This window comes from Musa acuminata, chromosome BXJ2-2, assembly GCF_036884655.1.
Source record: "Musa acuminata AAA Group cultivar baxijiao chromosome BXJ2-2, Cavendish_Baxijiao_AAA, whole genome shotgun sequence".
Lineage (NCBI taxonomy): Eukaryota > Viridiplantae > Streptophyta > Magnoliopsida > Zingiberales > Musaceae > Musa > Musa acuminata.
Genome location: NC_088339.1, coordinates 27,920,803 through 27,946,828, shown reverse-complemented (window position 1 = coordinate 27,946,828; position 26,026 = coordinate 27,920,803). Strand labels below are relative to the sequence as shown.

Sequence of the window (26,026 nt, the reverse complement as noted above, 5' to 3'; positions counted from 1 at the left end):
ATGAGGTGGGCCATTCTTCCATTTACATCCTCCGAGGATCTCCTTTTTACACCAACGCCCTCGTGAGGATGTGTACGTAAAAGATCGCTTTACGTGCAATCCAAAATCATGTTATGCAGCTCGATTTAGTCAACTCATGGTCTCGAATGTGACCTAAAAGTCAAACATTTGTCCCACATTTCATTTCAATGACCTAAAAGCCAAGTATTAAGCCACAATTATTGTGCGCTAGGGAGGTACCCATCTACAAATAACACGTCGACAGGGGGTAAAACGCGAAAGTAACCTTCCAGGGGAGGGTATTTTCGTAAATTAGGGCGGCTAGTAAGTTCCGTCACGACGAACACGAGGGGGTGACGACGTGGGTTTAGTTCGTGTGGTGCGACCTGGGGATCCCGTCACCGGAAGGTGAACAGGTGACCGTTTTGCGCTAATAAAAGCCGTCGCTGAGCCCCGACAGGCTCGAGAGAACGACGACACCGGGAGGATCTCGAGACCCTCCCGTTAGTTGACGGCGTCAACTTCCGGGCGGCTATAATAGGAGTAACAGCAGCGGTCGTCGCCGTTCTCGAGGGCGTGAGCGGCGGAGGAGAGCAAGGCCAGGGCACGCAAGGTAAAGGAAGCCGCCTCACGACGAGATCCTGATCTCTTGGAAATTAGGGCGAAAGTAACCTTCCAGGGGAGGGTATTTTCGTAAATTAGGGCGGCTAGTAAGTTCCGTCACGACGAACACGAGGGGGTGACGACGTGGGTTTAGTTCGTGTGGTGCGACCTGGGGATCCCGTCACCGGAAGGTGAACAGGTGACCGTTTTGCGCTAATAAAAGCCGTCGCTGAGCCCCGACAGGCTCGAGAGAACGACGACACCGGGAGGATCTCGAGACCCTCCCGTTAGTTGACGGCGTCAACTTCCGGGCGGCTATAATAGGAGTAACAGCAGCGGTCGTCGCCGTTCTCGAGGGCGTGAGCGGCGGAGGAGAGCAAGGCCAGGGCACGCAAGGTAAAGGAAGCCGCCTCACGACGAGATCCTGATCTCTTGGACCGGTCTTCCGATTTGTAAGTAATCCGTCTCGTTCTCCTCCGTTTGGTTCTCCCATTCTTGGTTCTTGATCTCGAATGCGGGTAGGGGGTTCGATTGGGAGGGTCGGATCTGGGGTGGGTGTTTGAGATCTGGCGCATTTATCCGGATTTCGAGTTTTTCCTACCGTTTGGGTGGACATGAGCGACGGTTTTTGGATAGAAATGACGCCTTTGAAGAAAGATTTGCCCCTTGTCGATGCTGGTGGAATGTGCTTTCGGCTGCTAAGCTCATTCGTTCTGATCCAATCGTTTTCTATGTGGTTTGAAGGAAGTAAAATAATGTTTTAGTTCCATTCCACTTTCTCGTAGTCTTATATTGTATTGGTTTCTTGGGGGATTCCTTCCCTAAAATACTGATTCACGCAAAATAGGGTAATGAGTTTATTCCTGGTTCGGCAAAGGTTCAATTTTTACTGTTGGAATGTGAAGGCAGTCGATGGATTTCCTTGATTCGTTGTTGAATGTTGATGTGTTGGACATTTGATCTATTTCCCTTGCAAGATTTCATATGAGAAAACAACATGTTGATTTGTCGGAGAGTCAATATATGAAAGGGAAAGAAATAAAGCAAATAGAATTATAGAGGCCACATGAGTTACTTGTATCAGAATGTCGCACTTGTGTTGAATGCTTCAGAGGTGAGTTTCTGAATGCAATATGAGCGTCATCATGCATGGTAATCTTGTTTAACATACTTTGACAGTGATATCTAAGCTCTCTGCATGATGTTACAGAGACATACATAAAGAAAAAATTCCTCTTAATTTCTTTGGCTTCAGAAAACAAATTATGATAAAGATGTTGTTGCATCTGCCATGTTATGCCCCCCCCCCCCCCCCCCCCCTCTCTCTCTCTCTCTCACTCTCTCTCTCTCTCTCATTTAGCTGCTAGTTATCCAGATAAGTAGTGATAATTTTATTGGACAGATTTCTATGAGCAAGAATTTTTTTAATTACTCTGGAGGCACTTGAAATTTGCTTTTGCTGTTCCATCATACTTCGGATTATGGGAAGCTACCTTTCTCCTTTTGCTATTTTCTATTTCTGCCATGCTAATGGAAGAAGCTCTCAATTTGTTCCCTTAGACTTTAGAATGGAGTGGATGCTACTTACATGAAAAGTTTCTTCTATAGTCTCATAACATTGAATGGAGAACTGCAAACAGAGAATTTATTTGCCTCCAAGGAAATGCATATAATGGACATATTAGAGAAAGACCAAGCACTCTTATTAAAAAAATGTTCCTTCACTGGTTCTACATGCACATGTCATTCTTCAAGCATGTCTCATTTTTTTCATTGCTAGACATGACCAAGGAAGAATGCTTCAACTAAGTTAATGTTACAGATAATCCTACTATGGAAGTACTATTCTTGGGAGAATATGAACATGTTCGTGATGATAGGAACCAATAGACATTCCTTCAAATGATAATATAATTACTGCATTTATGTGATAGGTAAATATCTGATTTATATTTTGCCATTAGATTCATATACACACCATTTATTTTTGTGCTTTATCACTTGTCATACAAAAACATTTGATCTGTGTGGTTCACTTTTTGCAGCTCAATGGGTAAGGAAGTCACAGAATTATCAAGGGATGGGGAAAGAGATTGTGTTCGCATGCATGCACCCAATGGTAAAACTGATCAAAATAGTCCCTGCAAGCCTTCCACAGTTGCTGGGTCAGATGAAGCTATAGATAATAATCAGGATGATGCAAATTCTCAAGGGCATGCAGTACCTCATATTAAAAATTTGAGCATAGATCAGGACACAACAGAAAAGAACTATGGTGATCCAAAATCTTCAAATCAGAAGTCAGCATCATCAAACTCTGATAAAGCTACTGGATCTGACCACACTGTTCCTCAGCCATTTGCTCCCACAACTGAAAAGCATGTTTCTGGTGGAAATCGTGCTTTTGTTGCTAAACCTGCTATCAGTGGAGACAAACATCCTAATGTAGATATACAACGTGCCAATATCCATCAGAAGGCTCAGGTCTGTTTCCTATTGCTTCCTACTCCTGATCTTTATTTATTTATTTTATACACTTGCAATACCATGCTTCAGTGTAATGCATCATTCATACATTTTGCTTTGGATAATCTAAGAACTAGAATCATAACATTTTCTGATACATTTGGGTCTGTTATGTTTGGGTTAGAAGTCAATATATTGCAACATCTCTTGTTTTCTTTATTATTCAAAATCAATTTACTTCTATAATATGCTTGTTCTAACTGACCTCCCTATGCTAATATGTAAGAGATTACGGACTAAATTTTCTTGTCATGATTGGGCTTCATCTCCTAAAGCTCTCATTAGCATTTAATATAAAGCATTACAATTAGTTCTACAACTTCCTGATTTCTCTTGCACATCTTTAATAATTTTGAAGTTTAAACCTTTTTATATATAGTAGAAAATATTGCTGTATTTGAGAGCATGTATTTTTGTGTGGTACTTCAACATATTGAAAAATTAGTTAGTGGGTTTATTCATTGTGGTAGTTCTACAAGGTGTTTGCAGAGTAACTTGATGCTCACGTCTAGGAAGCCGCTGCATCCCGATAATATCATGCACCCAGACGATGAGGATTCTTGCTCTGTTGCTTCTTCGTATCCTTTTTCTGATTTATATTTCTTGAAGTCCCTTTATTTGTAAACAAAATACAGTAATTTTTCCTGAATTATTCATGGTAGTACACTATCTATTAGGAATTTGAAAGCTAGAACAGTGGCAGTTGCCCCTACATTCAGATCCAGTGAACGTGCAGAGAGGCGGAAAGAGGTACCTTCTTTAAAATTAAGGAATACTAGAATTTTGCAATCATCGCTGGATTTATAAAGAGGATTTTTAATGTCTTTTCCTACTTTATGTAGTTCTACTCGAAATTAGAAGAGAAACATCAAGCTCTAGAAGCTGAGAAGCTCCAATGTGAAGCTAGGACCAAGGTACGTCTTCTTCCATCTATCTGTTGCTGAGAGGAATGGTTCGAAAGGCATTAACATAGTTCCATGTGGAGTATCTAGAGCTCCAATGATATTTGGATTTTGACGTTATCATAGTTCCATGTGGAGTATCTAAGTGGGACATGAAATTTCTCTGCTGATGAAATCATTTCGAATTTTATTTAATGGCCTTGTACTGACCAAAATGATGATCAGTGCCTATGATTCGTTTATTTGGACATCAATATTGTGTATCATGTTTAGTGGGTGGGCAGCTGCACATTATACATTCTCCAAGCAGACTCCTATTTTTTAAATTTATGACAGTCTAAATGTGAGCTTTTACTAATGATTTTGGCAGTCTAGCATAATACTTGCATGAATGCTAATTGACCACTTAAATAAAATCTGCAACTCAGGCAGCAGACTCTACATTTAGAAGAAACATTTATAATATTTATTTTTCCAAAGTCGCAAAACGCTTGTGTATTATCTCCTCTTCTTCAATGTTAATTTGCTCATCACTCTCTACCACATAAACTGCTTTTCTTTAGCAAATATGTATCTTGAATGTCTTTCTTGAAACCAGATACTTATATACCTAAATTGTTTCCTCTCTAGCATAGTAATGACCTTTAGTTTTCATCTGCCGTACAAGAGATATGAGCTACCTATATTAGATCCATCACATTAGATGTCATTGGTCCTCTTTTTTATGGCTATCTCAATACCATTATTGACAAACATATTTCAATAGGCCCGGATGCAGGGTTGAAAATTTCTCTCGCTCCATGTCATTTGACTCCAATTATGTTGTTAATGACAAAATATATTAGAATAATATGAATATGAGGTCCCATTAAAAAATGTTGACAGGAAATCTTGCAGGGTTGTTACTTTATTTTGTATGTGAAATAAAAGACTGAAGGATTATAAAGGACCAAGTTGTAATGCAGTGTGTTATTGGTGTCATTAATGTCATGACAACTTGTGAGTCACTTTTGAGCTGAACAAGTTCTAGAAAACATACTTTAGTGAGTATTGCTAATCTCAACTTGTAAATTTTCCCAGGAAGAACAAGAGGCAGCTCTAAAGCAACTAAGGAAGAGTTTAACTTTCAAAGCGACACCAATGCCCAGCTTCTACAATGAGGGTCCTCCGCCTAAGGTTGAACTAAAGAAGGTACTTGTCTTAGGCTTTCATTTGATAGGCTACTTAATTCAAATAAGTTACTATGATAATTAGCTATTTGCTGGATAACTTGAATATAACATGAGCAGATCAAACATGTTTGCTATTGTTGTAATCAGGCACACTTTGTAGTCCATTTAAATAAGTGCACATTTGAAGGAAAAAACCAATGTGTTTACAGAGAACTGATTCTTCAGTTTTTAAACATAGGCAACAAACTGTATTGCTCGGACTTGGAATACAGGTGTGGATATAGATACCTAAATGTTCTATGTTAGGTTGAGGGATGATTTAAATAGGTTGAAATCAATATGTGGATACAGAGGTTCTAAATATTTTTTACATATTCTAATTTATTTTTACATATAGAAAAAATGTTCTTTTACTATTTTGAAGTTAAAATTTTAGTTTAAAATATATTTCTTTTATTCTCTTCTGTTTCTCATCTTTTCTTCCTTTTATTATTTTATTTTCTCTTCACTAGACAACTAGGATGATGTATTTTGCAACATGTTCAAAAGTCAAACTTGAGGATGTTCAGGATCAAATCCACCAGAGTTTGAATTGGTTAAGATTAAAAAGGGCTATGAGATTTTGCTGTAGGCGTTGGCTATTTCCGATTTGGCCCTTCCCATTCTTTATACAGAAGCTGTAATGGTGTGTGAGGCAGCAGGATGTGACCAATGGGCGATTGTAGGTTGACCTCTTACTCTTCTCCTACCTCCTGTTTATTATCCTCCCCCTCTTCCTCGTCCCCTCCTCTTTCTTCTTCCCTGGTCAGGATTGGCTGGGATTGGCTGGAATTGGCTGGGATGAGTGAAATTTGCTACGATCTGCTGAGTCAACAGACTTCACAATAAATTCTGTGGATCGTACCTTCTACTGTCATGACATGCATACCATGCTGAGTGCAGGTTCCATAAACGAGTTTTCAGTTTTAATACTTTTGTTCATAATATACTATTATATTTCACTCAAAGCTCCTAGCATATGCCATCACTAGTGTTACTTCTATATATATAATATATATGTATTTTGCCTTATCTTGGGATTCTGACCTGTAAATTTTCATTACTGCAAATAACTATACATGTTCTTTGTCTGATATCCAGATTATGTGGTTGATATGTTAAATTGATTCATTTTTCGCAATGATGAGCAGAAGCTATCTTAATATTTGCGATTTCCTAACTGATAAATTTCAAGTGTCTTCTCACATGGAACTTCCTATGTTATCCTACCATGTTCGATCTTGCATATATGACATTACGCGATTTTCCTCTACCCATCCAGGCACATTGCAATTACCAAGATCCTCTATGCTGCATTCTTCTCACAACAAATTCTGATTTCTATTTGCTATCTAGATTGTAGTGTTATATCTTATGAATCTTGGCTTATATTTATCATGATGATCTTTCGACAACATGTGCCTCCTGTAAATCTTTGGTTCAAATTTTAATGTTATTTTAGTGTCCTGAAGATATTGTATGGCTTCGTATATCCATCCGGGCCACGTGCTTATTCGCAATCTAAGTCTGGTTGTTTATGAGATTTAGGATTTTTCTCCCATCAGATATTTGTTTCCTATCTACATCTGATTGTTGAGTTTATGAAATCTTGCCTTTGGTTTTGCATTTTCCTTGGACAAAAAGGTACCTCCAACTCGTGCAAAATCACCAAAGTTTGGTCGAAGGAAGAGCTATGGTGACGCGAGCAATGTGGCCGAAGGAGAGAACCACAGCGGAGTACGAGTTCGGCTTCAGCGGCACAGTGTGGGTGCTTGCAAAGATGCCGCAAACAAGTTACACAGTAGTCCCAAGAACAGAAATGCAATCAAAACCAAGGATGGGGCGAAACCCACTAGGGAGAACTCTACTCCCCATGCTGACAAGGGAGCAGCTCAATCTGCCACCATCACCACCGAGCCAAGTCAGGCGGACACTCTGCAGCCCTAATGTCTGCCTTTCCATGCACTCTTGACCTTAAATTTTTCTTGCCTCGCAAAATTTACCCTATAATTTGCCTCGACATGGAAGTGACAATCATCAATGTGAGCAAGTTTGTCAGTGGACTTTAGATGTAAGTTGTAGAATTAGTATGTATGCAGTGATCCTGACGGTTGTGTATGTAAGCTGCTGGAGTTTTTATTATTGTTCATGGAACCTGAAGTAGAACATTTGGTGCCTGCTTGATATTTCTAAAATTTATTTGAATATTTCTCATACCATTAGAGTTATTACACACACAATCACTCTTTTTCTTTTTTTTTTTCAAGTAGTAGGAAAAAAAAAAATGTAAACAATGTTAAATAACATTTCACTTCAACTCAACTATATATTATGAAAACATCAGTTAACAAAAATATTATTTTTATTTTTTTTTTGATCTGTTATGCCAGAGGTTGGGGAAATAAAGAGTAAATGTACAAGAAAAAGATGAATCATATCATTATTTTTTTCGGATAGAAGAAAATATTTACTTAAAATTGAACTTATAGTTCATTGTGGAAGACGTTTATGAGGAATTGAACATGAAATAATATTTGATCTATGCATAACATCATGAAAAATAGATACAAATTTGAGAGTACTACTTGGTTGAAAGGATCTGATGTGGTGTGAATGTGTTCAGTCTTTTTACTTCTTTCCGGCCGGATGATAGATATATTTCTTAGAACCGTGTGGGCCTCACACGCTCACAATTAAGCCAGTGATGAGAGCCCCAACCGATACGCCACGAACGAAAGCTGTGGAGCGAGCACCGGCCGCCCCAAGTAAACGGAAGCGGAGACGACGGTGCCTATATATGGGTGTGGGTATAGATGGAAGCGTTTGCAGGGGCCTACATACGAGGGATGAGCTGCGCCCGTGGAAGAAGAGTCGTCTTCTTCCTCCTCCTCCTCCTCGTCTCCGTCGTGCTATGGCTGTCGACCACGCAGTGCGCGCAGGCGGCGAGGCTTTTGGATGAAGCGGATGACGGGTCCAGCCCCGACACTCCCACGGATTGCTGGGTGGACGGCAATGGCGAGCAGCACTGCGAGCAACGCGCCCCGGTTACCGAGGTTAATCCTCCGGGGAAGCCGACGCAGGAGCCGTTTAGGTGCAGCATCGGAGGAGGATGTCCTCCTTAGAGTTGTCCATCACGGCAATAAAGTTGTTATGTTTAGGCGCAGCATCGGAGGAGGATGGCCTCCTTAGCGTTGTCCATCACAGCAACATATTATGGTACGAGGCTGTGGTATTATGCAACAAAAATGGCGTCGCATTTCTAATTTTGCTATGTTATGTTCACCAAAACGATAAGTGGTCTTTAGATATGCAACTCTTTTTGCAGTTCTTTATTAAAAGGTGTCGAGTGATTGATTATTGGATTTGCATCTGTCTTGAGAATAACAGATAAAATGATCATCCAGAAGATGATGAATTGGATGACTGATATATATAGAATTGCTAATGCAGTATGCCAAAATTCTAATGAGTAAATACAGGTTGATTCAACCACAGCGGATGCGAGTTAGTTGACTTGACATAATCAATAAGGACCTGTGACCCCGACCCCGACCCCGACCCCACGAAACTCACCTTCCGCGTCAACACTTCTACTTGATCACCCTCCATTGTCACTGCATCCCTCCCGACGAACTTCGTCGTCCTCCCACGCACCTATCCAACCTCGAGACGACACAACCCCATCCCTCACCCTCACTTTCTCCTTTCCTCTCTCTCTCTCTCTCCTACTCCTCTCTTAGGATCAAAATGTTAAGATCGACATCATGAGATTCATACCGATAACGGAAGACCCATGTGTCGATAGGCTGATGGACCGATATGTACCATCCGATACATCCGAAATTAAAAATATTATGAACATGTCCGATAGATGTTTATGGCTGAGAATAACTGCATGTTCTGTGCCAAACATTAACATCGTGAATATAAAAATAATGGTTTGGAAAAGCATGACGAATCAAAAGTTGGAATTCATAAATAAATAATCAACATTCTTGACAGTAAATAATAATTGCCTGGAACATCATGAGAAGAGAGAAAAATTGAACAAGATTGTTGCATTTGAGCTTTTCCAAAGCTTACACTGTTGTAACGATCAATGCCAATTTTAAGTCCCAACTTATTCTGATTCTTTCACGGAAGCAACAGCTCCAACACATGCAATTAATAACCTAACCTAAGAGTTTCCCTTTTCCACGACTCAAAAGGTTACAGGATGAACTTCAAACATGGATGCTCACAATAACCCTTTCTCCAAGTCGATATTCCGTAATGTCATCAGAAAGAATATAAAACATAAGAGAAAGTAATCTTAATAAACCAAACAGGCAAAGGTAAATTTGCTATGGGTGGCGTTGAAAAATCACATGAATCAGCTTCAGAATTCGGAAATTTGCTTGTAGGGGGGAATACTAAATGTTCGTATGGCTTCCTATTTAAACATGAAAGACACATGCCAGTAAATAAGTAGAATTAGCACCTCACCTCCGCACTCGAGGCAAGCAGACAAATTCAGGTTCCGCTTCCGCCGGCAAGAAAAACTCGAGAAACATTCAAGAGCAGATGGCGCTATGAAAGGAAATGCAAAATCACTCTCTACGAAATGCCTTTCTTTAAGTGGAAAAAACAAGGAAAGAATTACATCTCACCGGAAAGCTCAGAAGAACAGATTACCTGGATTATAATCATTGTTATGACCAAATGGTCAATCCTATTATGTGCTCTCAAGGCCCATTAGCAGGATGATACAAGTATCTGTTTCCACCTCTTGCACGATAGACTCGGAACTGGTAAGGGTACGTATTAGCATCCCCGTCCCCCAATCTGAGCATGGATGGATCAGTGTTCCCATAAGGCCAATGGTTCCGCATCAATCCATCAAGCTGGCTATGGTTATTAGAATATGATGAAAGATCCATCTGCTGGAGAGCTCCATCCCTCAGCCCTTGAAGGGGGTTAGCGGAAGTGCCGTAGCCCCCAAGGAAACCCTCTTCATAGTACTGATCTGAATGGTCAAACCGGCCAGAGCCACCTAATGATCCAAACTCAGCAGCAAACAAATTACTTGGCAAAGAATACTGCCTATTGAAGCCATGTTGTGGACCTCTAGCTGCCCGTTCAATGTTTTGTTCATCATCGAGCAAGTCATTGATAATGTCGAGGTGAGGAAACTCCTCTGCCACCGTACCTTGGTCCTGATACGGAGTAATCCTGGAAGCAATCTCAGCTGGATATTGTTCTTTCCACAAATTATTATCAATGTCAAGCTTCTGCATGTTATCCACAAGAGATGAACCAATCCTCTGACTGCTGCTGCTGGATTCATGGTAGCTGTCATCTATCCGCGGATGATGGCTATGGACTACTTCCGGCTTGAGGCAACCAAAGGTCAAGCCAGGTCGAACTGATGTCTGGTCCTTCCTTACAAGGGCCTGAGGCGGAAGCATAGAGGCAGATGATAGGCATACCGATGGAGACTGTGAGCATGAAACACTTTGGCCTGAGGAAGTAGTCTCATCAATAATATCAGACCTCCTTGCACGCATAGTTTTACCGATTATCGCATTCCTGTATGACTGCAGAATATAACTTGGGGCAGATGGTGATGGATCAGTTCCCAATCGACCAGCTGCACTAACAGAGCGTGAAAGGAGAGGTACTGCTTGAACTGTGGAAGCGATGGAAGCAGGTGGCCTTGGTGCCGGGACAAGAGGAGCACTGGAAGGCCGTGATATTGCATTGTCTTGATGAGAAGTATTAATCTTTAATGGCATGTTCTGCTTCTGAGCTTCAGACTGGGAACTGGACGAAACTGGTGCTGATCCTGATGCAAGAACAAGAATCTTTTCGGTTTGAGATGTGCTACTCGATGTTGCCTCTTTAGAAGAAGCTGGCTCCACTGTGGTGATAGCAGCCGTGATGGCAGTGGTGGAGGTGGTGACAACTGAGGAATGCTTTGGCTGCTGAATAGTGCTGAGTGGCTTTTTACCGAGGCCAGATGAAGAGGATTGACTCTCCGCATCAACCTGATCTTTGGATGTTGATTTCTTTTGTAGAGAAGAAACTTCCTCCTGGGAGAAAGAAAAAGTCATGAAATTAAGTTGCTTGCTGAGTAACTTCAATAACATTATCGAACACCAAGTAAAATGTTCAAGGTTTGACAAGATCAGCACAAAGAGATTATACACTCCTAGTAGATAGATACAGGGATATGAAAGAAACTCGAATAAGGGAATTATGCAGATGACACAATCATGTCAATCCTAAAATGAAACAGCAGGCAATGACCTTATTCAAGCTTAATAACTTCGGCAAGACTCACCAAAAAGACTATGTGCTAAAGTATTACTTTCAATCAAGAGAAAGCTAATAGTTCAGATGTACTCAGGCGAATCCAGAACAATGCAACAAAGACAATTAATTGACATTAAAGCAGCACTAGGCAATGGGAACTTCAAGATAACATTTCATTTCAGGGAACAAATAAGAAATTCAGAGCTCTCAAAAACACAAATAATAAGCATAGCTGCATTTTCAAAAAAGTCAAGGAAACAATAGAACAGACGAGAATTAGTGTATACATAACTGGACACATCAATTGGCGCTACATTTGAGGCCAATGCCAAGCTGTCCCCAAAATATTTACAGTACAAGTTGTAATAGCAGCAAGCATGTCAGAACAAGCCACAATAACCATACAATGTCATTCATAAAGCTGCACAATGGTCAGACATGCATGTCTCTAGAAATTTATAGTAAACTACACCAAGTAGGCATTACTGCATAGTCAAGTATAGAACAAACAAAGAAGCAACATCTAACATATGGAACATATATAAGTTTGGAATGATCATAAAACCCCCAATGCAAAAATAAAACGTCAATGTATCAATAAACTCCACCTTCCTGGCTAAATTTTTGCCAAGATGCTGTATCTCATTCTTGAAGGAGAATCCAGTGGCCTCCAATTCAGGTTGGGAAGCCTTGCTGCCAGTAGCATCATGTGAATGGCCATCAACAGAAGTAGTTTCAGGTGGAATTTGCCCACCATGAGTTAAACTTATGCGGTTGTTTGTTTCTCTACTCCAATGATTTTTTCTTCTGCATATACAGTTTGTCACTCGTTAAAAACTCCAGGTGTTACAGCCACCACAACATAATATGCTCATATCTATATTTACCTGTTTGGAGAAGACTGTGCACCATTGTTGTTTGGTAAAATGTTTCCTTTATATGGTCCACTCATGAAAGCAGAAGGAACTGAGTCGGTTGAGCACGTTGAGGAGCTATCATCCATAACAGATTGACTCCTCTTTTCAGTTTGTCCATTTTGCACATCGCTGCCACTAGCTTCAGTGATCAGATGAATTTCTGATGTATCTGTGTCCCAATTAGTAGGACTGGTATCTCTGTCATCTAAATCAGGTTGAAGCACCTCAGCAACATCATCTCCAGTCTCAGACACATCTTCTCGTGCATCAATCTTTTCAATAATCAATTCTACCTGCCCAGAGGAGAAGCTATCTGAAGTTCGCTCTTCCAAAGGAGTTTCTTGTTGGAGCCTCTCCTGTGCTTGATTACACCTCACGTCCTTTACTTTGTCTTTACCCTTGCGACTATTATGCTTCTGTTTAGCCTGGAACAAGAGTAAAGAACAAGATTAAGCAGACTACAAACTCATCAACTTCTATTCTTGAATTATGAAACTGAAGTTAATCAAACACCAAAGCTAAAAAATAAAGGGGAAAAGCTACTGTATATCTTTTCAATTGCAAAAATGATGTAAAAGCTCAAAAAGAACAAAGAGACACGATGCCTGTAGGAGTTTGCAAAGAAAGCAACTACAATAAAACTCATAAAGTCTAATGCAGCATAGGATAAGTTATATTGGACTTAGAGATGGTTTCATGTGAACATCAACAAGTTTTAAGTTTTGTCACCTCCTCTAAAATCAAAATGCAATTGACTTACCAAGAATAAACACGATCTGACAATCTAGAAGGATCAGCAATAGATTCCATCGGTGAATAAGTCAAGCATGAATGGATCCCTGCTTGTGTTTGCTTCAAATGAACATATGGGTTTTTATGATTGACTTGAGCTCAGAAGGTTCATATCAAGGTTTAAAATTTCAGTCCGGAACCTGTACTTGTCCCTGGGTGGACCGGTAAGGTATCAGGAGGGTTGGACATACAATGCATCTTTATGCTCCTGTGCCGACAGATGGGTCTGGCAAGGGGAGGAGGAGGAGAGGGGGGCACAGAGAAGGAGAAAGAGAAGAAGAATTAAGGAGGAAAACGTGGAAGAGGAAGAAGTGGTGACCTAGTGAGAGAATAGGTGAAGGCAGCAGCAACATGGGGGTGGAGGAGACAAAGGCAGCATGGCAGTGATGAGGTGGCAGCAGTGTTGGTTGGAGGAGGCAGCGGCAAAGGAAAAGAGAGAGAAAGAGAGGAATAGTCAGGGACATAAAGAGATGGAAAGGCGGAGGGAAAGAAGAAAAAAGAAAGATTGACAACGGTGACAACTGTCATAAATTTAAAAAGAAAATAATATAGGTACAAACATTAGGCTTACCACCAGATACTTAGTATACAGTAAGCATACTAGGCCATACAACTTATCCCAAACAAAATCAAGCAAAATCACCTAGTCCGCATGTTGACCCCTACCAAAGTGGTGAAAGCTGACCATCCTGAGAGAAACTGTCGGTCTTTATAACCATGGTGCATATGTTCAGAAATAAAATGAACCTGAGATAAAACCAAGCTCAAGTTCCAGCTGCTCATGAATATATTTCGAGTCTCTCAAGAGCAGAACAGGAAAAATGAAGAGAGGGTCTAGAGGGAGGTGATCAATTAAAGGGATGGGTGAGGCTAAGGCTTTCACAGACAGAATGCGGGAGAATAAGTAAAGCACATAAGAAAGAATTTAGGATTTCTATACACTCTTAGACACCATTATTCATAGAAAATTTTGTCTTAAACAAAGGCCAGGTAATTTGGTCATATTTGTCATAATTCATATGTGTCATATTCTGAGGGTTCAAAAAGTGTTCACATAAACTTCCAACCTAAACAGTGCCCATGATGCTAACATATAGGTCTCCAATGCACAATTCCCAAAATATTGACAGAATCAAAACCCCACCTGTTTTTTCTTTGCACGTTTTTCCTTTTCAGCAGCACCACGCTTTGACTTAAGCTCATGTTCAACCTGGCCAGCAGCTTCCTCCTCCCGAATAAGCTCCTCTTGCCTCTTTAGAGCAACAGCCTCCTGGTAGGAAACTTCAATTCTACTGCTGCCCGCAACATAAAAGAACATAGACATTAAGGACAAAAAAGATCCCATAGATTAGTCCACGGACAATTTGAATAAATAAGAAACAAATACTAATGACAACATCAAACTGTAACATATATAAAAAAAGGTAGTTCATAAAATTTAAATTTCACTACTTTAATTAAAAGAGCATTAGGACCACATTTACTTGCACACATGAAACACTCAACCTGAATGGCTTGTGAAATGCTTAAAGGTATATGGTTAGACATTTTAGAAAGATATATCTAGAACATTACTGTTCATAAACTGATCTAAAAGGATTAAGCATGGCCTGGTCAATAATTAATTGCACAAAGAATCTTCATAGTGTACTGACATAACAGGGTAATGTAAAACTTGGTTACAAATGCAACCAGTAACGTCAGAGATAAGTTAGTTACCTGAATATGTGAGCTAGGACAAAAATTTCAATTGTCCTACGACCCAGCTCCATAAGTCGCTTTTCATCACGCTCAATGGAGTCCTTATTAAACTCATCCCCAGAGCTTCCATCCTACATATGTAACTTGGTTAGTGTATATTAGGGACTAGAGGTCTGAAAGATGGGAGTTTGATGCCCAAGATTTATATTATGTGAAACTTTATCAAAACAACAGACTGTGGGGAAAGCCAGCAATGTCTATTGTATGGCAAACTATGTACACATTAACAAGATTTCCTAAATAAAAAATCAATGTTTATGTTTTTCCAAAACCAGAGATAAGAGAGATAGTGATGTCAATTCTATTAAATGAAGATGTTCATAATCAACACTGAACAGCACAAAATTTTAAACTAGACAGGATGCATAAACATCAAGAAACATGAGCATGCATCTACTGAATATTTACAACACAAACAAAATGGAAAGTTGCCAAATTTAGTTGCCTTAGAACCAAATTCTAAATCCTAACAAACATGACTAAATTTTGGATTAGACTACCAAGTCAATGTCAAGGGTTCCCATGAATACAATTTGGAAGAAAAAAATTTATTGTATGCACTATGAAGATATTTGACCATCTAGATTGAGCCAATGAGTACTACGTAAACCCAAAAGGATTTTATGGGACAGTGGAAGTACCTTTTCTCCCACATCTTAAAAAGTACGAGTACCAAGTGAGTGCAAGAGGAAAGGCATGAGTTTATATCTCCTATAAAGTAAATAGCTTATCATAGTATTGGTTTAGCCTCTCAGTTGTTGGTTGGAAGTTCTTATGTTTCCACAAAGTTGATAAGCATTAATTAAGAGGAGTTGTTCCTTACAGAACCACACATTACAATATACATATAAGGAAATTGAGCATCCATACCTCAGTATTATCTTCTTAGCAGTCATCGTTAATTAGGGTCGGCTACACTTATAAATAATTAAAGCTCAACAAATGGCCTAGAGATATCTCAATCCTTAGCCATTAACAGTAGGAATAACACCCATCTTAAAAGCAAAAATAATAATCCCCTAAACTAACTATAGGTTCCCAAATTATGTAACTATCAGGAAGATTACAGATTGCAAACCACCACATTTCATCAAACTTGCAAATTGTGGTCATAACAGAAAATTGAACCCAACAGCACTTACACAATAGCCCTTAAATATATAATGATGCATACTAAATAATACAAGAAATTTCCATAAGCCAAAAGCTAAGTACATCTGCTAAAATGGGAAACCTCACAAAAGAACCTAGATATTTCTCATAGAATTTTATGGAAAAAAAATTGTCACTTCCATTGACAAACAAAATTCATCCAGATTAAGGCATACAACATGTCTACCTAGATAGCAGACTAAAAAGTGTTCTTTACCTACCTTGGTACGATTCTGTGGACACTTGTCATCTTTCGAAGGCAAAGGCTGATGAGGCAAGGAGTCTGATACCACTCTTTCAATCAGAAGAATTACATCATCAGCCAATACAAACAAATCTTTATCAACTAGGATCATAGGAGATGGTAATTCTTCCAAATCCACTAATCTAGCTCTTCCTTTCATGTTCTTGCTCTGAAATTCAAGAGCCTTTAGCCCACTGTATAGAGAATCCATAACCAAAGTAGATGTGACTTCTTTCTCTATGAAAAAATGTTTAACAACTGCTTTCAGTATAGCATCTGTTCTGTCTCTTGACATGCGCCACCTAGAATTTAGATCCATTCCGAACCAAAAGGCACGAAAACTGCAACATCCAAACAATATTTGGTCACAAACTTGCATATGCCAAAAGGGAATCTTAATGCCATCAGGAGGTAGAAAACCAGATGCAGCAACTTTTGATAAAATTAAAAGGTAAGAGTAATACAAGGGCTCATTTTAAACTATTAACTCAGAAAAATGTTTACCCAGACCACCTCACTTTATCCTCAACAAACTTGCTAAGCTTGCCTATTCTCTCTTCTAGAAAATGCCGGCAAACCTTCTCTACATTTGACAAATATACTCGGACCAGTTCCCTCCTGTATTGGCAATCAAGACAACGAAAAGGGCGGTCTGCCTTCTCCCTGAAGTTTCAGTTGCACAAATGAAGAAACATATGTAAAGATCAACAAAATGTCCTCACGCAAAATAAAATAATAAACTATCATAGTAAGTACAATAGAGATTTCCAAGCAAAATGGTCCTTAGAAAAAACCTGAGAATTTATAATAGGTATCCGTATATAAACAAAACAACGATGAGAATATGCAGCCCAAATTAAATATGTAAAAACTAAGTACTGCTCTCAATAGAAACAAGATTAAGGTCAAGTATCCATATCTGCACACATATCAAAAAAATAAGTATTGGAACACCACTGCATTCAAGGTCAACAACATTGAACTAAGAGATCTTCAGTCATTATGTCTTTCATCTCATTTACCAAGTTATAATCCAAAGTACGAAGTCAACAGAACACCATGCAGAAAAGATTGAAAAACTTGGTTACACATGCTTCTTTAATAAGCCAGATGGGTCTAAACCTCTAGACAAAGATTACATATACCAGTCCAATTAAGGTTTCAGAAATTGGTGTACCAGATTGCCTTTATAGTTCCAAGATATAGAGTGATATAACGACTTGTGTGTCTAGAAAATGATAGAAAACTTTATAATGAGCAGTACCAATCTTATAGTTTCATTTTTAATGTTTGGTTGGACCTGTAAATTTCGGTCAGTACATACTAATTTGACTAGTATTTTAAACCATGTTTCAAACATATCGCTTCCCCACATTTTTACTGAAATCAACATAACAAAATGCACAAGGCAAACTATGAACCGTGACCACATTAACATGTGCATCTATGTCAACTACAGATTCTAATTTTTTGTTCCTGTCAAGAGTTGTTTAACTAACCAATCAAGTTATAAACAGATATTAATATTATGGACTAGGAACTAGAAACAGATATATGTAATGTTTACCTGATAACTTGGACTTGGGCTTTAATAACAAGAGTGTCAGCAACAATAAAGCCATCATACACTTTAGATAACTCCATGAACTTTTTCCAACCCCAATCATGCTCCTTTTTCCAAAACCTATGTAATGTATCTGCAAATTTCTTTACAAGCATAAGCTTTAATGCAGCTTAGTGAAGGCTAAGTTGACTTTCTGTAAGGTTAGATCATCTGATGATTGACTGACCAGAGTACTTTGATTTCTTTGGGTCTTTGTTGACTACAGCTATTGTAAACTGCGCAAAATGACTCCATCCTTCCAACATCATGAATTACAAAGGAATTATAAGGTTTGCTATTGAAATTTAGAAATCAGGCTCTACTTAGCCAAAAAGAACAGAAAAAAGCCATGCTGCAAACCTGGGAGAAGTTTGTCATGATTAGCAACACAAAGAAATAATGAAAGATGATTGCAGACATCACAACCCTGTGGGTAGATCAAAATGTACCTGCAAAATTAATTAACAAACTGTTACATCTTAAGCCAAAGTTACACAACAGACATAAGATTGAGATATATCTGAATAAGTAAGCATGTCTATTAGTACATAACAATTATTCAAGATCCTAGATGCAATAATAAACATGTCATTTCAGCTACTACCAATGCAACCTAAATTCATTTGACCAGAATGTCTCTGTGGTATAACCAAAAAATAAAGAAAGTCACTTGTCTTGTACTTGTACTAAACTGTAGTGACAAGCAATCACATACGGCAACCTACTCTAGTACAAGGTATTCCAACAATACAAGGCAGACCTCATCTAGCCGTTCCATCGGACAACGTAATCATCCATGCTGAACAGTATGGAACAGCATGTCAATCCATGTTCTAGCATACAAAATATTATTAATTTGTAAAAGGAACAAGGAATTGGTAAAGGTAATTCTCAATCAGGGTTTTGGTACCAGTCCGAGCGGTGCATTCCATAGACCATGTAGATCGGCACCAATCTATACTTATCAATGATACTAGGCTGTACAAGCCAGTAAACCATCAAGCAAGCTAGTATCACAGCAATCCGATGAGGTGTTGGAACTGGTATTAGACCAGAAATTTAAAACTTATTTGCAATAATCAAGATAAACAAATGCAATATAAAGCAGTGACAAGCACCTTTGAGCTTAAGTGCTGTCCTGCTGCAATAAAGATTAGAAACTACTTTAGGAAGCATGACAAGCTGTAGATGGGTACTGCATCACCTCCCTTTTTTTTTTCCTTTTGGTTCCATCGCTGTTATATAAATTTGAAGTAAGAAAGAAAAGTCTGATGCTTCATATACAGCTACACAGAAATGGAAATAAGGTCACTTTGCAACTAGCTGAAAACTAAAAAGTAGGACAAGTTATGTTTTGGGAATGGGTTGGAAGTACGGAATAGTATTTAATGGTGATGCTGATCCTATGAAACAATCATTGTGGAATATCAAAGCTTTTTCTCACCATGGGAAAAATAATCTGCCAGATCTATAGAATTATAATGGTAACAAAAGTAAGCAGCCACTAACTTTTTTTCCATATAGACATCTCTTTAAGAGCATTTCAAGAGAGTCAAAGAAGTTTGACCAAGCATATGTGCCTGCTCCAGGAAATCCTACACTTGGAGATATATATATATATATATATATATCTCCAGAGGTTTGATTCAGTAATGTGGCTGTGTCAGAATTATATGATGACGTCATGTATATATTTCTCTTTAATCCATTACAACAAAAGAAGCACATAATGTGCTCAAGTATGTTCAACATATTCAACATGTTCAAGTATGTGCTCGAGTATATAAATTACCATCTTTTTATAGACATAAACAACATATTCAACACAACAGCATACAGCAACATGACAAACATTATATGTTCATATGTGCCTGAGTGTATTAAATTAAAACCTGTTTTGATTGTTCACACATTTATCTCCAGCTTGCAAAATAAACAAGATATTATGTTGTAGCAATTCTCTTTTGTTAAAGCATAGTATACCAAATTAAACATTGTTCTCAAGTAAAGTAGCTAGATAATTTTTTTCAAATACCAAAATTTAAGAGGTGGCTAGGCAAAACTAGTATAATACAAGTTACTAAACAAATCAAGGAACAGAAGTGAGCTTATCCAGAGCTGCAGCAAGGCACCAAAAACAACTATTTTCCTTAATATAAATCATAGTACTGACAGTAGAAACTTAATTATAAAAAATATGACTGATGATAGAATTTTTCATTATTTGATTTTGGGTTTGATTAGTTAACTCATTTGTCTATTTGTTCCTTTCAGGTGAATATTGATACCCTTACAAAAAGTTGTATCCCCCTACTAGACTTTTCATTGGTCTAGGGTGATTTTGAATTTCAAACAAATCCCTATTTTGCCTAAAGGTGCATATGAACTCAGCATTATCTTTTGGATGGTTGAAATTAGGTCGACCATTATGAAACTTTCTCATATCTCCCATGAAACCATCCCAATTCGAGTGTTTGTAAAGACCAACCCACACTCTCAACGAAATGCTTGCTAAATGAATACATTAATTTGTTTTTTTTGTTCTCAAGTAAATTACACAAATGTTCCCAAGTAACAAGTAGATTGAACTACACTCAATTGTGTCTGCAAGTAAAGCACAAACAATAACAATATAAAAAATGACTACAACAACAATAAAACAGTAAGTCTCATCTATTTGGGTCGACTACATGGATCTTTTGCTGCCATTAAGATCTGTAAAAAGTCATATGTTTAGTTAAATTCAGAATACTTAAATCTTTATTTATAGCTTCTATTAAAGTCCTTTTAGATTTTTCTTTATCTCTCTCCGTACCACTAACATTAATTATTTTATCTATTCTGACTATCGCATCCAAAGGTCTCCAAAGCATATGCTCGTACTATTTTAAACGATTTTCTCTTATCTTATCTTCTATCGAAATGATACCTAGTTATTCACGAATAAAAATATTTCTTTTCCTATCTTTTTTGGTAACTCCACACATCCATATCAACATTCTTATCTCGGCACAAACTTTTTGTATATGTTTTTTTCTTAACTGTCCAACACTTAGATCCATAAAGCATTGTTAGTCTCACAATGATCTTATATTTTTTTTTTCAATCTCAAAAGTATCCGATGATCACACAAGACTTCTAACGTCCTTCGTCATTTTAATCATCCTGCTTTTACTCTATGAATGCTATCATCATTAATCTCTCCATCTTGTTGAATAATTGATCCAAGATACCTAAAACTTTTACTTAAAAGGACTTCTAGTCCATCCAATTTAACTATATCCTCTTGTCTATTTCTAAAATCACTAAAATTATATTTATATATTCAGTTTTAATCCTACTTAATCTGAAACCTTTAGTTTCTAAAACTTACCTCCATAGCTGAAGTTTATAATTAACTTCACTAAGGCTCTTATTAACTAAGACAACATCATCAGCAAATAACATACACCAGCGAGGTCTATCATGTAAGTGACCAGTAAGTTCATCCATTATTAATGTGAAAAGACAGGGACTTAATGACCAAGTAAACAAAATAATGAAGTATTGGCACAAAAATTTTATATAAGGTTTATACCACTTGTAGCCTCCAACTTCAAATGCATTACTTCGCAATTCTCTTTTGTTGATTGTTGAAAATTTTTCAATCTTCCACGTAAATCTTCCATAGAGCTCGAAAGTCTTTGATCCTAAAAGAATGTTGCATCATAGGTTCAATCTCAAGAAAAATGATAATGCTACGAAAAGCAAAATTTAAAAAGAACAAACATCTCAAGAGGATAACAATACAACCCTGAAAGCAAGTTCTCAGGGCTGTAAGCTGGATCTGTTCAAAGACCATTTGTATAATCATACACCAATACAAGCACTCAAAGAGAGAAGATCACATAAATTAACTATCCAGCAATATGGTATGTCCCATTACAAAAGCAAGGAAGTTATTTCAGGAAGGAATTAGACATAGAAAATGACTACAATACAGGTCTTATCTGTGTTTATATCAAAAAATTAAAATTATTAGTTGCAGAGTTCCACCTAAGTAGCCTGAATTATATATTGAATACAAGCATTGAAAGAAAGAAGATGGCATAAATCGACTATCCAACAATATGGCAAGTCCCATTACAACAATAAGAGAGCCGTTCTAGGAAGGAATCAGACAGAAAATGACTGGAATCCAAGTCCCATCTGTGTTGATGTTTAAGTACCAAAATTATCGGTTGCAGAGTTCCACCTCAATAGCCTCAATTATATATTGAGCACAACAGTACAGAGAAGCCCATACACGACTTCCATCTGCAGGGTGTGAGGTGTATACACTGTCTTAAACCTGCATGTGGAGAAGCTACTTCTACTGCTCAAAACATGATACCCATGTCAGAGTGAAGCAACCTTACGTAAATACAAAGGCTCACCTTCAAGAACAAGAAGCACTATACTGAAGTTATCTATCGGATGAAATCCAGGAATATGAACACAAATGTGTGTATACTGAATGTTATGATTATGCAACACCTCACTTTCAATAGTTTCTAATATTATAAAAACTTGCATATCAACAAAAATTTATTATTGTTGGATACCAAGGTGATAACCCAAAGAAAAATGGTACAGCATCTCACATTCAAAATTTTGATTAGCAGGAAAAAAGGAGGAAGACAGATATTGATCATTCCATCAAGGAACCTATTAGACAATAAAAGCATACAACTTTAAACAGTTACACAAAGGACTACCTTTCAGAAACTTGTTTAAAGAACAATGATTTTTTCTAAACAACAACTTCATTCAGTGTACATCAGACCCACAAACGAACACCAGTGTGTGTTTGTCAGACCAACAAACATCTCCTCAGGTAAAGTTACTCAATGGAATTGACATAAGAGGAAATCATGACTATCAAATTTCTTGAACAACGCATACTACAAAGTAAATGGTCTATAGAAAGACCACTTCACTTCATACATAACCTATTTTACTATCCATCATGGTATTAAATTTGAAGGGTTTGGAACTTCTTTTTGTATATTTTCTCATTTGCTTCTAACAGCACAGCAACTTCCCACTATTTCATCGTGTTACTAACTTGTTTGCAGTTCATATACAATTTCCGAATTGTCAAAGCTGACATACTGCAAAAAAAGCAAATTGAACTCAAAACTATTCAATAGACAAATTGAGTTGTTATATATGCATCTTTCCTCAGAATTCTAAGGTACATTTTGTAGTTGGTTTCTTAACATGTTAATGTTTCAATTCAGAAATATAGTTCAGAAGCTAGCTGAAAAAATATATCAGTTATAGTTTTTATGTGGAGAACCCTTAAATTTCACATGTAGCAAGCAACTGGCACCATATTTTTCAGGAGCTCTACTTAGCTGATTGTTTGATAGGACTTCAGATTTAAAATTTATGGCCAATGAAAGATGCAATGTCAACTGGGACTGCAGAATCACAGAGGAAATTCTTAAGAAAGAATAGCAAACATGTTTCTATACATTATGTAAACTATGTGAGACCTGCATTCAAATCAATATATTAATAGAAACACAAACAAAGAGATCACTTTAATTACCCGTCTGATAACATGTCAACATCAGTCAGTTTTATCAACTACATAGATGCTCGTTCCATTTCATGTGTGAATGTGGCACAAAAGAAATAGATTTTTAGTTTCAAGCGACTAGCTTAATTTAAATATAAAGCCATGTAAATCAGCTTTTAGAATGCAGCATAAATCTTTTGATGCATGGAGATTAAAGTCCATCAATGAGTACACTTATGTTTAAGCAAACAAATCTAAAATGACAAAATAAACAACTACTGATTATACCCAAAAGAGAATCAAAACCACATGATCTGATTGCAAGGAAGATACTTCACAAGAACAGAAAAACAACAAACTGAGGGGAAGATATCTCACTGCCATCATCGTCATCATCAGTATCCCAGTATGGGGGTGAAGTGGAAGGTGTCCCATTCTCAACCTGCTCGCAGGACCGCCATTCCGTGATTGAATCACTGGACGGGCAGCGCTGCTCGCTTAACATTCCCTCTGTAGCTGAAGACCTAAGGCTCATTCCGTAATCCTCCGTTATAGTTCCGGTCATTGCCCAAACAAATCCCTTCTCTTCTTCACCTGACAAACTTATCAAACACGAACATGCATGAGGAGGAAGAAAAAAGACATAAGAAGAGATGTTGCCATTTTTGTTCGCCGGAATGACCCATACCGAACTGCTAAACAGAATCTTGAAACAAAGTATGGCAAAAACTACAGCTCTAGAATTCATAAAAACGAAATAGGTCAACAAAAAAAGAAATCCACAAGCTCCAAGTCCATGCCCATAAGAAAAGGCTCCATGAAAGCCACAAATCAAGCCCTAAAAATCCTATTAGAAACCTGAGCCATTCACCAATCTCAGTTTTCCCTCGTGTTCCCGCAACCATAAACCTCGAAAACCAAATCAAGACCAAAACGCCCAATCGAATCTAACATCTCCAACCGCACCGCAGGGCCACAAATCAAAGAAGAAATCCCACATGGGAATCGAGCTAGAATCTCCAGCGATTCCAAAAATTAACCTCCAATAGACACGCCGAGGACCAATCGACTGCCCACACGAAAGAACCCGCGCCAAGCCCGAGCTAAGAAACAGATCTAAATCGAGTACCTTGCGGTAGCGCCGCGCAGCTCAAGGAGCTGGAGATAGCGAGTTGAAAACTCCTTCTTCCCACTCGCCTTCGACGGTGAGCGAAGGACGAGCTGACGATGAGGCGAGAGAGAGGCGAGAGAGATGGGGAAGAGATTGGGAAGCAGCAGAAAGGAAGGAAAAAAAAGGGAGAAGAATTTGGTGCAAAATAAGCGCAAATTTGCAAATAGATCCCTCCAAAGGACCAATTTGAATTTGTAGCCTCTCTATTTAAATTTATCATATTCAACCCAGAAAACCTAAAACGTATATGTACGTAAACCGTTACAGTAGCAGCTCCCATTGGTTGACTGTCAAAATGACAGTTAGTTGAAATTTAATTGACATTAATATTCTTTAATATTTTTTAGGTAATTTTAATCTCTTTACCAATTAAATTATCGACATTTTTTTATATTTAATAATCCATTGATGTAGCTAAGAATATTTTAATTGTATTATATTTTTATTTCAATTTCTTGAATAAATAATAAAACTGGGGAAAAGTAGGTGACACGTGGCAAGTATGTTAAATTAATTTCTCGTTGTTGTAATTTTTCATATAAAAAATTAAATTAAAAGGTATTGTCAGTATAACGCGTACAGAAAGCGGTCTTTGTACTGCAACATGCTAAAAAGATAAAATAAATGTGATTTTATACATGGAAAAGAGAGAGGATTAGGGTTCTATTGGATTCGGATTCGGATCGAGTTTGAAAGGTAAGATTTGGGTCCGTATATGTTGAGCACGTGGTAAAATAAATACGCTTTCGCGGTTAAAAATAGAAAGAAAAAAATAAACAATAAAATATAATTTGCGATGTAAAATAGATAATTACACACGTGTCTCTCGTCAACGCCACGCTCCAGCGGATCGATCGCTTCAGCTCGCAGAGCTGGGGAGTGCGATGCTAAGAGGAATGGCGATGGAAACGAAGAAGGCCACATCGGTCGGAGAGGAGATGAGACTTGCTCCCACGGAGAAGAAGAGAGATCTGTTGGGGACAGCACAAAGCGGTCGATACGCCTGCGGTGAGAGAGCCTTCATCTTGCCTTGACCTTTCCATGGAAGAGGAAGCAGCATCAGCGACAGATGCTCGTGGCGGAATCCTGTGCAGCGCAGCTCTTCGCTGCACTCCACGTATTGATACATCCCTTTTCAAACTCAGATGTTGCAGACTTTGGAGACTCGCCGCTTCTTGGGAGCTGGGCAGCTGCTGATCTAAAGCCTTTTAACTGCAGGAAGGCTGGAGAACAAAGGAAGCTACTCAATCTTTGTCAGGGAATCAGCGCCATTCATCTGCAGGAGGCTCCAGCGGACATGGTTGC

The 26,026-nt window shown here is 38.2% G+C and overlaps 2 protein-coding genes across 11 annotated transcripts; one reads left to right on the top strand and one right to left on the bottom strand.

Annotated features, from left to right (window-relative positions):
- Nucleotides 1-402: 402 nt before the first annotated feature.
- Nucleotides 403-7,456, top strand: LOC135605787 (protein WVD2-like 1). 4 transcript variants are annotated; one of them, XM_065096250.1, is made up of 8 exons: nt 403-1,055; nt 2,426-2,537; nt 2,649-3,087; nt 3,619-3,707; nt 3,789-3,879; nt 3,972-4,043; nt 5,112-5,222; nt 6,887-7,456. In XM_065096250.1, the coding sequence occupies exons 3-8, from the start codon at nt 2,653-2,655 to the stop codon at nt 7,187-7,189; spliced, it is 1,101 nt and encodes a 366-aa protein (XP_064952322.1). In that variant the 5' UTR covers nt 403-1,055; nt 2,426-2,537; nt 2,649-2,652; the 3' UTR covers nt 7,190-7,456. The 4 variants fall into 4 exon arrangements, with proteins under 4 accessions (XP_064952322.1, XP_064952321.1, XP_064952324.1 ...); XM_065096249.1 differs by lacking the exon at nt 2,426-2,537 and having other exon boundaries at nt 419-1,055; XM_065096252.1 differs by lacking the exon at nt 2,426-2,537 and having other exon boundaries at nt 421-1,055; nt 3,807-3,879.
- A 1,737-nt stretch (nt 7,457-9,193) lies between these two features.
- Nucleotides 9,194-24,839, bottom strand: LOC135605786 (TNF receptor-associated factor homolog 1b-like). Of its 7 annotated transcripts, none has more exons than XR_010484545.1 (14): nt 24,680-24,839; nt 23,929-24,152; nt 21,583-21,694; nt 18,366-18,454; nt 18,193-18,261; nt 17,970-18,099; nt 16,907-17,065; nt 16,380-16,743; nt 14,965-15,077; nt 14,390-14,540; nt 12,424-12,878; nt 12,145-12,343; nt 9,917-11,313; nt 9,194-9,811 (listed from the first exon to the last, which is right to left on the bottom strand). XR_010484545.1 is itself a non-coding variant. In XM_065096247.1 (13 exons), exons 2-13 carry the CDS (start codon nt 24,113-24,115, stop codon nt 9,967-9,969), a joined length of 3,375 nt encoding a protein of 1,124 aa, XP_064952319.1. In that variant the 5' UTR covers nt 24,116-24,152; nt 24,680-24,839; the 3' UTR covers nt 9,825-9,966. The 7 variants fall into 7 exon arrangements, 1 of the variants encoding a protein (XP_064952319.1); XR_010484547.1 differs by having other exon boundaries at nt 14,390-14,537; XR_010484548.1 differs by having other exon boundaries at nt 16,916-17,065.
- Between the last annotated feature and the right edge of the window lie 1,187 nt (nt 24,840-26,026).

Bases quoted from the DNA above. Each gene is read 5' to 3' on its own strand.
- LOC135605787 (XM_065096250.1), top strand. From the start codon at position 2,653: ATGGGTAAGGAAGTCACAGAATTATCAAGGGATGGGGAAAGAGATTGT. The intron at 3,880-3,971 runs GTACCTTCTTTA...TACTTTATGTAG, and splicing joins GTGCAGAGAGGCGGAAAGAG to TTCTACTCGAAATTAGAAGA. The intron at 4,044-5,111 runs GTACGTCTTCTT...AAATTTTCCCAG, and splicing joins AATGTGAAGCTAGGACCAAG to GAAGAACAAGAGGCAGCTCT.
- LOC135605786 (XM_065096247.1), bottom strand. From the start codon at position 24,115: ATGACCGGAACTATAACGGAGGATTACGGAATGAGCCTTAGGTCTTCA. The intron at 18,455-21,582 runs GTATAAACCTTA...TTAATTTTGCAG, and splicing joins GAAGTTGGAGGCTACAAGTG to GTACATTTTGATCTACCCAC. The intron at 12,344-12,423 runs GTAAATATAGAT...CTGTATATGCAG, and splicing joins GCACAGTCTTCTCCAAACAG to AAGAAAAAATCATTGGAGTA.